We start from the raw sequence: 18,111 nt of genomic DNA on the forward strand, positions 1-18,111 counted from the left end.
AAAATATAATAATAAAAAAATATCGTTGAATTGTTGGTAAGAGAGTGGGTAATGTTTATACATGAGGAAGGAGTTTAAACATTAAATATTTATATAATAAAAAACAAAAAATGAGAGAAAGATTAAAAAATTAACAAAAAATATATCGAAAAAAATTATAAAGTTAAAAAAATACATTGATTGTAAATTTATTTGTTACTGATGACAAAATTAAAGACAAAAAAATATATTAGAAAGTTATTTATTCTTTGCACTAAACATTAAAAAAATGTGTTTTATTACCTTAAAAAGGATTTTAATGAAAAATTTTTTTTTTTTATTTTTCAACAATAATTTTTATTTTTCTTAATATATTTTTTAATATAATTTTTAACTACTTTCCTTTTTTTATTCATATATTTTTAATCATTCATCATCATCGTCTTTTTTAACATCCATTCAAATAATGGTCAATAATAATATTTTTTTATATTTTTTCAAATCAATAAATATTTTGAAGAATTTTTTTTTACAATGCACGAAGAAGCACGAGTTGAGTTAGTTAGAAGCGGAATGTTAACAATTGCAACAAGCAAAGAAAGCTTCTAGATTTTTTTTATTTCTTAAATCGTATGCAATCACAGACGGCTAAATGTTTAATGTTTGCCCGTAAAATTGATTGGTGAGAATTTGAAACCAGATTTAGTTGGCAAACAGATTTTGTTGCGTTGAATCGTTCTCGAATTCGCTCCACGCGTTATTTAGTTCCATGAAAATTAGTTTTGCGATGTTTTCGTTTTCAGTTCCCGTGTGCTGAAATTTAGTTTTTGTGTTAAAAATGTTTTTTTGAAGGAATTTTGAGAAAAAATCTTACTTTATCTGGATGAACAGCGAGACATGCTTTGCGATAAGCCTTTTTCACGTCACTTGCTGTTACGAGTTGCGACATTTCACACTTGGTCCATTTAGCGCCAGGCCATAACACGGTGTGTGTTGTACAGAGTAAAGCTCGGATGTTGTTCTTTTTGCCTTCAGTCTAAAAAAATATGTTAAAAATTTATTTTAAAAATTTTTAATTTATTTTAAAAATTTTTAATTTTTTTAAAATTTTTAATTTTTTAAAAATTTTTATTTTTTTTTAAATTGTTAATTTTTTTTTTTAAATTGTTAAAATTTTATTTAAAAAATTTTCAAATTATTAATTATTTTAAAATTTAAAAAAATTATTTTAAAACAAAAAAAAATAATATTTTAAAGTAAAAAAACTAAAATAAAATAAATTATTGTTATTTTTTTTAATTTTCATAAAAATTTTATTTTGTTTTATTTTTTTTTTGTAAAATTTTTTTTTTTAAATTTAAATATGATTTTTCTGATTAAAATAATTTTAAAATTTTTGAAAAATTATTTTTTTAATTTTTAAATTTTTATTTTTTTTAGTTTTTGAATTAATTTTTTATTCAAAAATTATTTTTGAATTTCAAATTTTTTTAAACGAATGTTTAAATTTTTTAACAATTGAAATATTGTAAAAAAATATTTTTTATAATTTTAAATTTATTATTTAATTATTTTAAAAATAATAATTTTTTTTTATTTTTTAAAATAATATTTTTTTTTTGTTTAAATAAAATTTTAATTTTTTTAAAATTATTTTTATCTAATTTTCTGTCAGCAAAAAATTCTTATTATTTTTAAATTAAATAATTTTTTAATTTTTTTAAAATATTTTTTTTATTATTATTTAAAAAAAATATTTTATTTTTAAATGCATCTTTTATTTTTAATTTAAAATATTAAAAATGTTTATTTTGTTTGAAAAATTTAAAAATTTTAAAAAATTATTCAAAATTTATTTTAACATGTTAATTTTTTGTTAATTTTTTAAATTATTTTTTTTTATTTTTAATATTCAAATAATTTTTTTTAATTATTTTAAATTTTTTTAAACTATTTTGAATTTATTAATTTTAATTTTTAAAATTTTCCAAAGTAAATTTTAAAATTTGAATTATTTTTTTAAAATTTTTTAATAAATAAAAAATTTTTCTTACCCATTCCATAATTTTGAGTCTTTCAGGATCCATATCACGCGCAAGTTCTTCCTTCCGCATCTCATTAATACTTCGCGGTCCCTGACTCGTCTTACTGCCAAACGAATATCCCTGTTGCCCCAAAATGTCTCCGAAAATATCCATATTTTTGGGTTTTGCCGTGCCCTGTGGTTGTTTAGGCGCCTCAAAATGCGATCTGCTGTAATCGGGACGCGACGAAGCTTGTTGCTGCTGATGAATGGGCGTCGATGGAGGACGCGGCGATGCATTGCTCGAATTACTTGCGAACAACGGCGTGCTATTTGGATGCGTTGGACTAGAAAATTGCGTCGCATTCGGACTTGGCGTGTTGCCGGGCGTGGGTTTCATCGGCGAAGGACCTGCCCATGAAGTGTTCGCGTTACCCAAACCTGAAGCGAGATTTCCAAGGTCAGCAAATGGATCGGAATTTGTCGGTTGCGGAGGTTTTTGTTGCTGCTGCTGCGTATTTTGCGGCGGAAATTGCGGAAAATTTGTCGGAGTCGCAAATGCATTGAAATTCAAGCCATTCAAATCGGAGCTCGATGAACTTTGATGAAAATTTCCTTCGGTATTTGACGAAAATGCACCAAAAATGTCGTCAATTCCTGTTTTAGCGGATGTAGTTGTGCCTCCAAGCAAATCAGGGATGGGATTTTCCGTTTTAACGTCATTGGATGAGTCAAAAGAACCCAAAAGATCGAAACTGGGCTCTTTTTTGACGGGAATTTGCACTTCAGGAGGCTTAATTTCGGGTTTGTCGATGTTAATTAAGCCTTCAGATGATTTTTCTTCGACATTTTGTTTAACTACAGGCGGCGAAGGTCTCGGAGGCATGGGTCTCGGCGGAGGAACATGAACTTTTTGCTGCTGTTTCGCGTTCGAAGTCATTTTTGTGACAAAATTATCGACATTTTCCTCATATTCAAGTTGACTGGCGAACAAAATCTTCGCATCTCGCTTATCCGGCGACTGAATTCCCTGCCATGGAGGCTTTTTGGTAGGCGTTCGTTCCGAATCTCCGACAAAAACGGATAATCCCACGTGGAAATTCTGCGGAATGTGTTCGTCGTTCGGCAAATCATCCAAATCGTTCTTCGTCAAGTTGATGAGAGTCTCTTCTTCCGGAATATATCCCGTATTTAGTTGAAACTGACAGATTTTGATGCCTTGAGGTCTTCCCATTACTCCGCCGAGAGCATTTCTTGCATGATAAAGTGTTACTGTGACATCTCCTTGCACTTGAACATTCAGTTGAAGCGTGATTTTCCCTTCCATGACGTTATAAAGTCGCATTTGCTCATAACTTTGAAGCGTATTGAGGATCAACGAGTCATCGCACGTCACTTCAACGAAAATTCGACATCCATCACGAGCTTTTGTCATCCGCGGAATGGGAGCAATTGTCAAAGAAATTAAAGTTACGGAGTTATAATGCGGCAAATGAGGCGTCGATCGCACAATATCGCCCAAATAATACAAATATCGCAGTTCGGAGGCTTTCATGTTCGGCGGTTGACGTTTCACGGCAAACATTTGCATGCCATCTTCCGGTTCGGAGACCAAATGAGCGTAAATGAGCAATGCACAGAGCATTGTAGCAGCTGAACCTCTTCCGCCATCAGGACTTTGGATGACAATTGTGTTTTTGGGGTCGACAGCAAGGAAGCCGTACATGTCTTCCGCTAACGAATACATTCCTGTTAATGAAGGAGCTTTTGATCCGTGACCTCCGGGATGGTAAATTGCACTGCAATCAACTGTTCGAACGGGCGGAGGTAATCTCGGGCAATTTCGAGGACCTGAAAGGTAAATTTTAAAAAAAATTAATTTTTATATTTTAGAATTATAAAATTTTTTTTTTAATTTTTTTTTAAATTTTTCTTTGAAAAAAAATTATTTTTAAAAAAATTTAAAAAAATATTTAAAAAATTAAAAAAAAATATAAATTTAAAAAAAATATTTTTAAAAAATAATTTTTAATAAAAAAAATTAAATTAAATTAAAAATTTAAAAAAAAATTTTTAAAATTGAAATTGTTTTCAAAAAATTAAAATTGATTATTAAAATAATAAATTTATTTAATTTTTTAAGAAATTATATCTATAAATTTTATTTAATTTTGCGAACCTGTAGAGGTAAAGTTAAAAGAAATTTTAATTTTTTTTTATAAATTTTTAATTTTTTTATGATTTTTTTTTAATTTTAAAATTTTTTAATAAATTTTAGTTGATATCACAAATTTTCAATTTTTACAAAATTTTTGTTTTTTTTTAAACAAATTTTAAACAAATATTTATTTTAAAATTAGATTTTTTTTAATTATAATTTTTAATTTTCATACAATTCTTAAATTCATACAATTCATACAATTTTTAAAATATTTTGAATTTTTATATAAAAATAAAAAAAAAATAATAATTATATAAAAATTATAATTCGAAAAAAAAAATTATATCTTTTTAAAAATATTAATTTAATTAAAAAAATAAAAATTAAATTTAAAATAAAAGTAAATTAAAGACTCAAAAAAATCAATTTTGATACAAAATTTTTGAAAGTAAAAATTAAAAACAAATATCTCAAAATAATGAAAAATCTACAAAAATTAATATTGTTAAAAATTAAAAAAAAAATATTTTTTTTTATGTTTGAAAATTTAAAATATATCACAAAATATAAAATAATAAAAAAATTAAATTTAACTTTGAATTATTTTTTGATTCAATTTTTATTATTTTGACTCAATTCAATTCAAGTTCTAAAAAATAAATATTTATTTTTTTTTAGATTTTTTAAATTTTTTGAAAAAAAATAATTTTTTTTTTTAAATTTTTTAAAATTAAAGTAAAAATCATTCAAAAATAAATTTTAAGCAGTAAAATAATTAAAAAATTAAATAACTCACCTAAATTATAAATACTCAGCTTAGCTGGCATAAATCTCGATTCAAGGAAAATTTTTACGTCGTCAATGTGATTTGTTTTATATGCGGATTCAAGACCTTCTGACGGGCAAGGCATCACAAGAATACGTTGCGTGATGTAACTAATATCCAGATCGTTTCTCGCAATCGATTGTTGAACGGTTTGCATGACTTTCGACGACGTATCTTTAAGATTTTTCAAAAATCCCGATGCCCCGCCTTTGATCGACGAAAATAATCCGCTTCCGTTGTTCACGTGATGTTGTTGCTGCGTCCCATTGTTATGATGTACTTGCTGCGGAGGCTGTGAAGGTCTCATTGGAGCTTCTGCAGGACGAGGCGGTGCAGGTCTTGTTGGCGGAGCAGCTCCATTACTCTTGTTTTGATGCATGGGACTCGGCATGGAATTCGTATTTTGCGGCGAAATCAAAGGTTTGCCCTTTAAATCTAACGATCCCTTTAAACTCCATCCTTTGGTCTCGGCAATGGCGCCTAATCTCTCCATAACTTGGTTAATGTCGAAACGATCGACGGGATTCACGACAAAACATCCCTTGATAATCTCATGGAAACAAGCGTAACGCGCGTCGGAAGGAATTGTGTAATTTGCGTTTGTGATACGAAGCGTCGCGGAGTCTTCGTACGGATGTTTGTTGAAACACAAGCAGTAAAGAATGCATCCGAGAGCCCAAATATCAGCTTTGATGCCGATTGGATAGTTATTCCATGTTTCGAGTTGTTCGGGAGCACGATACATGGGCGTTGTGAACTTGTGAATGTGATCGATGAGCAAATCTCGTTGCTGAGCACTCCAATTGTAGTCGGGATTGTGTTGCGTTGCCGTTGATGAACCAAAATCACAGAGCTTTAGTTGACCATCGGAGGCGAGTAAGTAGTTTTCAATCTAAAAATTTAAAGAAAATTGTTAATTTTTATATTTTAGAATTTTTTAAAATTTTTGTCTTAAAGATTTTAATTAAAAAAATACTTTTTTATAGAAAATAAAATTAAAAAATAATAATTAAAAAAAAAATATTTGAAAATTATTGAAACTAAATTTTAAATAAAGAAATTAAATTAAAATAATTTTAAAAATTTAAAAAAAATAATTTTGAATAAAAATTTTGAAAATTATTAAAATTAAATTTTAAATAAAGAAAAAAATAATTTTGAATAATAATTAAAAAAAAATAATAAAATTAAGTTTTTATAGAGAAATAAAATTAAATTAATTTTAAAAATATTTTGAATTAAAAGTTTTTAAACTAATTTAAAAAAAATAATTTTCAAATTGTAAAAAAAAATTTTTTAAATTAATTAAAATTTTTAATGTGAATTTTTCAAAATAAAAAAATTGATTATTAAAATTTAATTTAATTTTATTGATTTTTTGAGAAGTCAAATTTTAAAATTTATTTTTTTACATATTATAAAAAAATAAATAAAAAATTTTAATGTTAAAACTAAGTTAAATTTTTAAAATTGGAAAATTAAATAAAATTGAACAAAAAAATAAAATTTTAAACAATAATATTGATAATAAATATTAATTAATTTAATTTACTAAATTTTTTAAGAACTTAAATTTTAAAATTATTAATTATATAAATTTATTAAAAAACAATAAATTTATTAAAAAATATGACAAATTAATTAATTTTTTTTTTAAATTTTGAAAATTTTTTTTTGTGCAAAAATTTCAAGTTCAACTTAATTTTTATCTTTTCAAATCTTTAGAAATAAAACAAAAAAATTAAATTAAATTTTCAATAAATTCCATATTTACCTTGATATCTCGATGATTTATGGGCGGTTGTTGCGAATGCAAATGCTGAACGGCACGACATGCCTGATAAAATACTCTCAAAACGACTTCAGGCTCCAACGGTTTATCCAAACAATCGCGCAACGAGCCTCCTTTGCATAATTCCGTCACAAGCAAGTACTCCGCTAATCGTTGCCCTTGCTGCGTTCTGTCGATAAATGATGCTGCCACGAATTTCACGATATTCGGATGCCCCGTCACTTGTTTGTGAACATTTATTTCCTGAATGATGTTATTGCACTCTTCCTTATCAGCGCCCAGCAGTCGTTTCAACGCATACTCTGTGTTTGTTTGGATATCTTGAGCAACATAAACGTAAGCGAATCCTCCTAAAAAAAAAACACACAGAAAAAATGTACACATACATTAAACGCCTACAAGATTTCCGAAGAATCGTGATTTTTTCCGAGAAATTCCCCGAACACGCATAAATTTTTGCACTTCAGACAGAAATGTGAGACATGAGGCGTGTCATGTTTCACTTTATTCCGTCGACAGTCGATGCACAAGTCATTAAAAAGGTTCTTTGTGAGGAATTTAGCACTTTTTCGACGATCTTCGATGGCTGACGACAACTCACCCTCTGCTATTAGACGCTTTATTCTTAATTTTAGTGATTGCACTTCGACGATGTTGCCGACGAAATCGTTCTCGGCGCCGCCCGCTGACACAGGAGTGAAGTAATTCATCGCAGACTTGAGGAATTCACCCATTTTTCTTTGTTTTTCACGCGAAAAACAAAACTTGACTTTATATTTGACAGGCGTTAGTGCCAAATGTCACAACAGAGGGCGATACAAGCACGTTGTCAATATCCTGGTTGGAGACACCAAAGCGGATGTGCGGCAAGAATTGGAACTTATTTTGAGACGAATGTAATTGATAAGGACGCCAGCGCCATCTGTCTCTCATTTATCACTTTCATTCGTCTCAAAATTAGTACCAAAATGACATGAAAATGAAACTCGATTTGAAATTCAGAACGAAATTCGTTAATGCTCTTCATTTAAAAAAAAAAAAAAATTTGTGAAGAAAAACAAAATAATTTTGATATTGAAAACAGTTAATTTTCTAATTATTTTAATTAAATTAAATTTTAAAAAATTAAAAAAAATTTTTTTAACAAAATATCGATTTTTGGTAAAAATCTAATACAATTTTTATTTAAAAAAAAAAAAATCAATTTTGTAAAGAAAAATAATTTAATATTTTTATTTTGAAATTTAATAAAAAATCTTAAGAAATTGTAATTTTTTAAAATTCAATATTAAAAATCCTTCCTTCTTAATATTTTTTTTAACTATTTCCATTTTTTGATAAGAAATTTTTATAATTTAATTTTTTTTCAAAATTAATGAAAAAATATTCAAACAAAAAATTGTTATCAAAAATCATGTCATAACTCAGAGAGTTCATTGAAGAAACTGACGATGATGAGTAATCATTTTATAATCAAAGTTAGATGTCATAAAAATAATATTATTGATAGTGAATGAGTGGCATCTCAATTTCATTTTGATAAAGTGTTTTCAGTTAATAACTTCCATATAGAGCCGTACCTCATTTAATCTATACTTACTGCACAACAGCATTAAAGAGTTGTGTAGAGCAAAAGTAAGCCGAATGGAAATAGTAGTTTCATTCATAAAATCAGAATGATTGTGCGACGTCTACTAACAAGGCATTTTGTGATAAAAGACGAACTGAAATTGGCTACAAAATGGTTTGGAGGTCTGTCTGTTTGGAGATATTGAAGATTCGCGAGATTTGGATTGTAAGTATATTTCTTAAAATTATCTTTTAAAATAAATTTTTAATTTTTTTTTTCTTTGTGAGTATTTCAAGGTATCAAGAAATTTTTAATTATGGAAAAATGGATAAACTATGCTGAAGGAGAAAACTTTAACAAAAGAAGAGTGCACTAAAATAGTTTAAGAAACCTTATGAGGAAAAGTACATGCTTCGAGGAACGACTGATATATGCAAAAGCTTCGCAATAACACAGAGGCGAAAAAATTTCAACTTGTCAACTACAGAGACAGAAAAGTATTGACAGAAGTAATATAGATGAACCTGCCTTTCGTTTTGATACTTATGTACATGTTCAGCGGCATAAAAAATCGTTTACTCATCAACATGCCGTGAAACAGAATCTTATAAAACTAATAGAGCTTCAGAGAAAAACACATTTTATTATGAGACATGTCTTATTAGACAAAAGTATAAAAGAGATATTGAGTAGTATAAAAGAAAATTTATTTAGAGATTTTTGAAAGTTCTTAAAAGTTAAATTCACTTAAAGAAAAATTATACTCTTTGTATTCTTTTTTCTAAATTATTAAATTTTTGATTTCAATTAATCTTTAAACGATCAAAGTAATCTTATTGATCAACTTTAAATTAGTTTTAATGATTTTTTCCTTAAATTTATAATTTTTTATATAAATGATGAAAAGCGCTTTCATCTTTCATAAAATTCCGACACATCCATTCGTTACAAATGCCATAACACTAATAATAATAATATAAATATACAACACATTTGTACTGAAAACAACTCGCCAACACACTCGTCTCACTAACACACTTAAAATTCATTCATAATTTTTCAGTTTGCTTTTAGATTCACTTAAATCCCGAAAAAAAAGCACACACAACTTTGCCTTTACATTACCCATACCACAACAAAGATCTGTTGTTTATTAGTTAACAACATATACAATAAATATATGTCTACAAGTATATGTTTAAATAAAAAAACACACAGAATATAACGAAAGAGAACATACCGATGAAAAATTTCTTGAACATCAGTTTTACTGATTGAGGTTGAACAGACTAGTCGCGTTATATTCTTGCGTTTATATTCGATTATTTTCAACGTTCTTTTCATACAATTTATTTTTTTTATTGTATGTTTAACTCTTGATTAACATTTGCAAAGTGCATATTGGGTGCCTTCAAACAAAAATAAATATATTTTACTAAAAATAAATAAAAATATTATTCAATATTAATGAAATAATATAAAAAAGTGATGAATTAAAAACATTATTATTATTTAAAATAAAAAAAGTAGTGAATGAATGAATGTTAGTGTATTAGTGTATATATGACAATGCATCGTCGGTCTTTAATTTTATGAATGAAATCGTATTTCTTCTATTTATAATAATAGATTGTACTTTTTTAACAACTAATGTGTTAGAATTCCAATTATAATAATAAAAACAAGTCAAACTCTTTATTCAAGTATTAAAAGTATTATCATAGAACGTTATACGATTTAGAAGAAAAATTAAAATTGGAACAAAACTGATTAAAACTGTTAGACTTGCATTCGAGTGTGTGGGCGAAAAAGCCTTTCATTAGTACAAAATTTAAAAAACAATCAGATTAAAGACATTTTTTGATAGTAATTATACAAGTTTTGTAATAACGGAGGAGGAGAAGAAGATCAAGAGAATTTTGGCTGATATTGTGGTAAGTTGTAAACGTTGGGGTTGTTAATGATAACCTCGTACTAATTGCTCAAGTTTTTTTTTTACAAAAATTTTTAAGTTCTTTGTTTCTTATGTTTAAAATAAATAAATAATAATATAGTCAAGTTGTCATTACATCGGGATTTAAAGTAAAGTGCAATTTAATTTATTTATCCAATTGCAAGTTGAACATTTGAAAATCATGTGTATCACATCTGTTACGATATTTCTTGTGTATTTCTTGTTCAAGTGAAATTTATTCCTTGAACATTTTTTTTGCTTCTTTTTTTTGCGCTAAAGAAGATCAAGATAAAATACGAATATTATTACATGTTTTTGTTCAACTTTGATCTTCTTCATCTCCAACGATCGAACGAAGGTTTGAATATGATAAACAAATACAGGGACCTCCCTGTGTGACCTTAAACTCTTTGAACGTTGCAAAAAAAAAAAGTTTGTTAAACAGATGCTTATTATTTGGAACGACGACGATTCAATATGGTGTCAAATCCTCCCACACACACAGACTCACACACGAAACACACGCGAATGCATTTTATTAATTTAACATTCATGCATTATAATTTCTAATGATATCAACGCGCTTAACAAGAGTCTCAGTCGCTTGCTTAGCGACATGTCGCGACACATACACTCAATAAATAATATCAACCCAAGTATTCGTTTCACATATATGTGTGAAGATAGAGAAGAGGGCAAGTACAGCAAATCACTTCAAATGTCAGTTGATAACAGCAAACAATTCGAAATAATAAAACAAAAAAAAAACTTATTAACAAGGGACAAAGAAATTGTTGTCGTTTCGCTTTAATTGATAAGCTTGATCGTTTTGTACGATTATTTCAATCAGCTTCATTATTACGCTACAAACCGGGCAAGAAAGCATTTAATCAACTCTTTTTTTATTTTTTAAACAATTTAATAATAATAAATAGACATCGTGTCTATCTCTCGCTACTTAACGCGATTTGTACAATATTATCACTTACACCGCGAACAAAAACCTTGATTCACAATTGCTTTAAATAACTTTTTTTTTTGTAACGTAGACATAATTTTTATATATTAGATTATATTTCATTCAAGCCCGAAAATTGTGTCTCAACTTGAATTTATTCCAAATGATCGGGTAGAGGAAAAAAACAAAGTTCAAAAAAAAAAAATTGAAATGCGCATCTCTCTCGATCCTCATTTGAACAATCAATTTATTCGCATTATTAGCATGTGAAGTGACGCAGTTGTATTTAACTGTGATGGAGAAGAGTAAAATTACATTTTTAAATTTGAAACCTTATATTTAGAGTAGTTTGTCTCGATTTCGTCGTTGCTGTTTTTTTTTGTCAATAAACTCGATAAAATGAAAAAAATTGAGAGAGAAAAAGTGAACAATGAAGGTTTTTTTCGTATGGGTTAAAATTTTTTGTGAATTTTAACAAAAGTGTATTTTTTATAAATTTTTAAAAAAATTTTAGTGAAATAAAATTTATGAAAGTGAAGTTCAGATAACATAAAATGGATCAACAAAAATTCTTTGAATATTTTAAAAAATCAAATTTTGGTCTAAAATTAATTTTTAAAATTAAAAATAAAATTTTTCTGATGAATTGAGGTTTTTTAAATTAAATTACTTTAGATTTTGGGATATACTCGAGATATACTTGTGAATAATGAAATTTTTTTTAAATATTTCAATAATTTTAATTTAAATTTAATTAATTATTTTTTTATTGTCAATTCCTTCAAAGACTATGATGAAAATTGCTTAAAAGAAATTTAATTAAAAAATAATATAGAATACAAAAATATCTAAATCTTAAACTATTAGAAGGACAATCCCGAAAATCAAAAATAAATTAACTGAATTAGAAAATTATCAACAATATAAAGAAAAATGAAACTATTGCCAAATCATGCCTCCATTACCCATTATCCTTGATACGTGTAATCTTAATGGAAATGAGAAAATATAAAATATTTGAAAAAAGTTCCAAAATCAACTGCTAAAATGAGCAAATTGCACAAAAAAGGAGACATCGAAATCGTCAGCGAATTCCTGAACCAACTGACACTCGTATTCGAACAAAGGTGCTACTTTGTTGACAATCCGGAAGTCAACAGCCTCTATGATCATGACGTCACTGCGACAATCAACAACCACTCCTCCTCATAATCCCAAACTCACTTTGAGTGTCAATCCTTTTGATTTTTTTTTATTAAGTTAGCTTTGAAATTTGAAGAAAATGGAGTTTTTTGAAGAGATTTTCCTCCGATTAATTAAAAATGTTAAAATTAACAAAAAATTCTTACAAAAAAAAATTATTAAAAATAATGAAGAATTTTTTGTTAATTTTTTTGAAGAATTTTCATTGTTTTGATTCAAAACTCGAAAACAATGAAAATTCTTCTAAAAAATTAACAAAAAATTAATTTTAATTTTTTTTAATTTTTTTTTTTGTAAGAATTTTTTTGTTAATTTTAATATTTTTTATTATAATTATTTTTAAAATTTCAAATTTTTAGTCAATTTTAAATTATTTGCATTTTATTATTTTAATTTTTATTTTTTTCTTCCATAATTAAAAAAAAAAATTTTTTTGGCTTAAAATTTTTAAAAATTCAAGTCACAGACAGACTCCTAAACTTTCAAAAACAATTAAAAAACTTTTAAAAAAATCGCTGTAAAAAACGGGTGGTCATCATTCAATGCGATTAGCTCACACATCATTTGGATTACAATAAATTACAGTTAAACTCCTTAATTTTTTTGTGAAACTAAATCCCGAAATGAGATCATTTAATTTCTTCTATTGAATTATATTGTTATCCTTTTTTTCCTCTGTCTCATTTTTTTTCTTTCGAACGAATTCAATAGAACTTGATCCTTTTGTTACCCTTTTTCGTCATACTTTGACACACGTAAAATGCACTTGTTATGTTTAAATTCCTTTAAAAGGATTTAATTTCTCTTTTTTTTAAGTTTTTTTTTCAATTCGTCTTGATCTACATTTATAATGATGTAACTTTGAACTTTGAACGATAAAATTTTTCATACAGCGCCAATAATCTCCATTTACATTCTTTTGAATAAATAAAGCTGTGTTGAAAAAAAAATGTTCACACACTTGAAAGCAAAATGCACCATAAAACCCCGAATTTGAGTAAATTTCTGTAAATTTGATACCTTACCCGTCTCTGTTGCCCGTCGTCGTACGAATTCCAGTGAAATTAAAGTCAGGCAATATTTTCCGTATGTGAAGTTTTTAAAGTTAAAATACAGAAAAAAAGAGAGATAGATAAAGAATTACATCTGTTATTTTCTGTTTTTATAAATAAATGCGAAGATCGATCCTGACTTGTTTGTACGAACAACGCACGAAAGATAATGATGTGATCCTTTTCAAGCAGTTTGTTTCCCATAAAGTGTTCTCTTATTTCGATCCTTCTGTTTTTTTTTATTTTTATTTTATTTTTGCCTTTTTTCTTTGTTTTCATGTTTTTTTAAAAGGACCTTTAGGTTTCTTTTGATAGATGATGCGTTTTTATAATTTCATTTGTTTCTTCACACATCATTAATAATTTTGAAATTAAAAAATTTTAATTTAACAATGTGAAGGAATATTATTGTCCTTCGTCCCCGATATTAAAATTCAATCCACGCAATTGATCACCCAAGTAGGAAGATGAGGGATTCGGGGAAACAGTATCTCTTCATGTATATGGGCTCAAGTGAAGTGAATAATAATGAGATTTAACAAAAGAGTGAAATTTGAATAAAGTCTCCATCGTCATGGCACGCAACTGATGATCTTCTAACCGGTTTTAGAATTTGCCTCATGATAAAATGGTTGCTAAAAAATCTAAAATAAATATAATTTTTCTATCTCTTAAAAAAAAAAGATAAAAAAATTAATAATATCATAACCTACAAAAACTTAAACATTTATAAATCGAATTTTTTTTGTTAGTGTGCGTCTTCTTCTTCTTTTTTTTCCTCAACCATCAACATCTTTTTTATAATATTAGTTTTTTTTTAGTTCTTTGCATAATATAATATAAAATAAAAATTTGATGTGTTTCTGGTTTTGTAAAGAAAGAAACACAAAAAAGAATAGAATAGAAAAAAGGACTAATAAAAAAAACGAATATAACGAAGAAAGACTGAATACGAAACAACGATGCACTTGCTTTATTGTTTATTATGATTTACTTAACCATCATCATCGTCTTCATCATAATATTTATCGTCTCCTTTTTTCTTCCAATGGATTTATTTAAAATAAAAAAAAAACTTTTTTTTTCATATTATTATTATTTTATGTGTGTTTTTATACATATATGTTCGAAAACGAGTACAGAGTAACATATTGAAATTTATATATATTAAACGCACACACACACATGTGTTTATTTTGTACAAATAGAAGACGATGTTTGATCTTAATATTTGATTGTTATATTATGTCGTCGTCCGTCGTGTGAATGTAAAACATGACTATAAACATAAAAAGCCTTTTTTTCTCTTTCTTAAATATACTTTTAATATATATGATAGTTTTTTTTAAACATAGTCTCGTCAAACAAACAAAGAAAGAAAACGGGACATGTTTAATGTATGTTAAATTTTAAATTGTGTGTATGTTAAAATGTTGTACGAAAAAAGGATGAAATTTAACAGATCATTATTAGTTTGGGATTTTAGCAAAAAAAGGAGGTTTTTGTATTGAAGATAAATTTATGTTTAAAAAAAACATGAAAATATTATTAAATATTTAATGAATTGTTAACATGACACTTTTATGTCTAAATTTATAAATTATGTTATATTAAAGATATTTTTGCAAAAAAAAATATTTTAATACATTATTTTTTAAAAATTATTAATTTTTGAAAGTAAAAATATTTTTTTTTAAGTTAAAAAAAAATTTATTATTATTTTTAATAATTTTTTATATGAATCAAGTTTTGAATGTTTTTAATAAAAATTATTAATTTATATAAAAATTTAATGTATTATTTTTTTTTTGATAATAATAATAGTTATTATTATTTTTTATAATAATATAATATTTTAATATGAAATAATAAAAATAATTTTTTTATTATTTTAAAATTTAATAATTTAATTAAAAAAATAATTTTTTTAATCAAAATTATTTTTTTGACTATTTTATATTAATATTAAACATATTTTTAAAAAAATTACTTTTAAGTAATATATTTTATAAAAATAATTAATAATTTTTATTAAAATAATAATTTAAGTTTGTTAAAAGTTAAAAAAAAATATTTTTTTTATTATTTTTAATAATTTTTTTTTTATGAATCAAAATTTTTTAATGTTTTAATTTTTTTAAGTTATTATTTTAATATTGAACAAATTTTATATAAAAATTTAATGTATTATTATTTTTTAACAATATTTTTTTTAAAATTAATATAATTTTTCAAAAAATAATAATTTTTTTATTGAATTAATATTTTAAATTTACAAATTTTAAATAATTATCAAATATTTTTGTATTAAAATTATTTTTTAAATAATTTTAAAATAATATAAAATTTAATTTTTTTTCTGAAATATTTATTTGAAAAATTATTAAATTTTTTTTTGTATGTATTTTATAAAAAAAAATAATTAATTTTTAAAAATTTCAGAAAAAAACACGAAAACAATATAAAATATTTAATGAATCTTTAAACATGTCACTTTTTTCCTCATAAATTATCTTTTATATTTCAAAAAAATATTTATTTATTTATTCTCAAAGAAAATAACAATTTTCAGTAATAAGTCATTCAATTTTTACGCTACAAAAATAAAAATATTAAAGAAAAAATAATATTTTTTACACGCGAGATGCAAAAAATAACACAAAATAATTTTTAAAAGGGGTCAAGAATTTTCCTTTAACATATATTTTATTATTAATTTATTAATAATATTGACCATTTATTGTCCAGATGCATTCGGAATGTCATTAATTTTATGAAAAATTTTACGTTTTCTTGTTTTTCATGAAAAACGATTATTTATTATTAAATATTTATTTTTGTTTGTTTATTTATTTAAAAAAAAAAATGAAAATATTTTAATTTGTATTTTTCCATTTTTTTTTTTTCGTTACAGCCATGGGATTAGAATATGATAGTTTAGCAGATTATTCGCTGCAGGAATCACCGTTTTATGAGTCAACTTTAGATATTTATGACATGTCAGCCACACAGCTGAGTGGAAAACTGGGATCAACGTTGAAACGAAAGAAAAATAAGAAAGTGACGTTTTTAACGAGTGTACAGGTGAGTTTTGTTCAATCAATCATTTTTCTCTCGAAGAAACATGAATTAAGAGGAAAAAACGATGAATGAATGAAATAGAAAAAAGAACATGTTCTGCAATACGGACAGATGTCGCGAAAACACGTACACGTCGTTTCACTCCTTAGAAGAGAGAAAAAAGAGTTAAAATGATTAAACGAAACAGGTTTTGCGCTTCATCATCAGCAGCAAGCTCTCGTGTAATACATCAAGTTCAAAAACTATTAATAAAGAATAAAAATAGAAAACGTTTTACAACTTCAACGTCAATGATGCATTTCTCGTTTATTTAACTCTTTTTTTTTTGTTTTACGTTAAACCGCAGCTCGTTCAAATTCCCGCAGCAGAAGAAAAGTACAAAAAATTATCTTGGCATCTTCATATGTCACAAATACACGAAAACGAGGAAAAAAATGCATTAATGCTAAAAATGTTTCAAATAAATATTAATGTGTATGAGAGATTCTTTCTTTCTTTGTATAAATAATAAATAATATAATAATAAATAAATAAATTAATGCGACAAGTATGATGCATGTCACACACTCATACGCGCGCTGTTTGCTGTAATAAATTTTAAAAATAGGATGATCGTCGTCGTGAATTGGATCAGATGTGCGCAAATGTCGCGTACAGAGCAGAGCACCAAAGTAATGTTTATGAAACACTTTTATTTTACGATTAAACCTACAAGCAATAAAGATTACTATTAACATTATTATTTATAAAGTTCGCTGAATTATCAGCTGCAGTAATATATCAAAAAAGGAGATAACTATTTTTTTTTGTGTTTTGCGAGATAAGTTAATGATATTGATGAGTTTCGTCATTGTTTTTCGGAGAGTCCCATAAATTGGTGATTTTTTGTTACTTTGTTGAAGTATTTGAAAAAAAGTTTAAATTTATAAAAAAATAAAATTTTAAATAATTTAAATAATATAATAATTAAATAATTAATTAAAAATAATTAAAATTAAAAAAAAAATAAATTATTTAAAATAATTAATATTAATAAATAATTGATTAATTAAATTATTAGATTTTTTTTCACATTATAAAAAAAAATATTTAAAAATATTGCAAAAAATATTTTAAACTTTATAATTTGAAAATTGAATAAAAATTAAATTTAACAATTAAAAATTTAAATTTCTTACTGTTAAAATATTTGCATTTTTTTAGGCTTCTTACTTCGATCAACAAATATTTTATTAAAAATTAAGATTAAAAAAAATCAAATTTATTATTTTATAAACTTTATTCATGAAAAAATTTCAATTTTAAATTAATTTTCAAATTATAAAGTTTAAAATAATTTTTTGAAATTTTTTAAAATATTTTTTTTAATATTTAAAAATTTAAATAATTTAATTTAATTTTTATTTTAATTTATTTTTATTTTATTTATTTATTTATTTTTTTTTTATTTTTATTTTTTAAACTAAAATTATTTTTTTTAATTTTTTCTAAAATAAAGTAATTGAAACTCCT

The 18,111-nt window shown here is 25.0% G+C and overlaps 2 protein-coding genes across 2 annotated transcripts in view; one reads left to right on the forward strand and one right to left on the reverse strand.

Annotated features, from left to right (window-relative positions):
- Window positions 1-378: 378 nt before the first annotated feature.
- LOC134834907 (cyclin-G-associated kinase) lies at window positions 379-7,553 on the reverse strand. Its single transcript, XM_063849714.1, has 6 exons — window positions 7,383-7,553; window positions 6,764-7,131; window positions 4,960-5,881; window positions 2,034-3,853; window positions 854-1,015; window positions 379-792 (listed from the first exon to the last, which is right to left on the reverse strand). The coding sequence occupies exons 1-6, from the start codon at window positions 7,513-7,515 to the stop codon at window positions 682-684; spliced, it is 3,516 nt and encodes a 1,171-aa protein (XP_063705784.1). The 5' UTR covers window positions 7,516-7,553; the 3' UTR covers window positions 379-681.
- A 2,515-nt stretch (window positions 7,554-10,068) lies between these two features.
- The window catches only part of LOC134833445 (ETS-like protein pointed), a 66,287-nt gene continuing 58,244 nt past the window's right edge, over window positions 10,069-18,111 (forward strand). The window contains exons 1-2 of the mRNA XM_063847760.1: window positions 10,069-10,285; window positions 16,433-16,602. Of these exons, the coding sequence (XP_063703830.1) occupies window positions 16,435-16,602 (168 nt within the window). The 5' untranslated portion in view covers window positions 10,069-10,285; window positions 16,433-16,434. The remainder of the gene's footprint in view (window positions 10,286-16,432; window positions 16,603-18,111) is intronic.

The sequence above is a fragment of the Culicoides brevitarsis genome, chromosome 3 (assembly GCF_036172545.1).
Source record: "Culicoides brevitarsis isolate CSIRO-B50_1 chromosome 3, AGI_CSIRO_Cbre_v1, whole genome shotgun sequence".
Classification (NCBI taxonomy): domain Eukaryota; kingdom Metazoa; phylum Arthropoda; class Insecta; order Diptera; family Ceratopogonidae; genus Culicoides; species Culicoides brevitarsis.

Excerpts from the sequence above, each read along its gene's own strand:
- LOC134834907 (XM_063849714.1), bottom strand. The coding sequence starts at position 7,515 with ATGGGTGAATTCCTCAAGTCTGCGATGAATTACTTCACTCCTGTGTCA. Across the intron at positions 7,132-7,382 it reads AAAGCGTCTAATAGCAGAGG|GAGGATTCGCTTACGTTTAT; the intron begins GTGAGTTGTCGT and ends TTTTTTTTTTAG. Across the intron at positions 1,016-2,033 it reads GACTCAAAATTATGGAATGG|ACTGAAGGCAAAAAGAACAA; the intron begins GTAAGAAAAATT and ends ATATTTTTTTAG.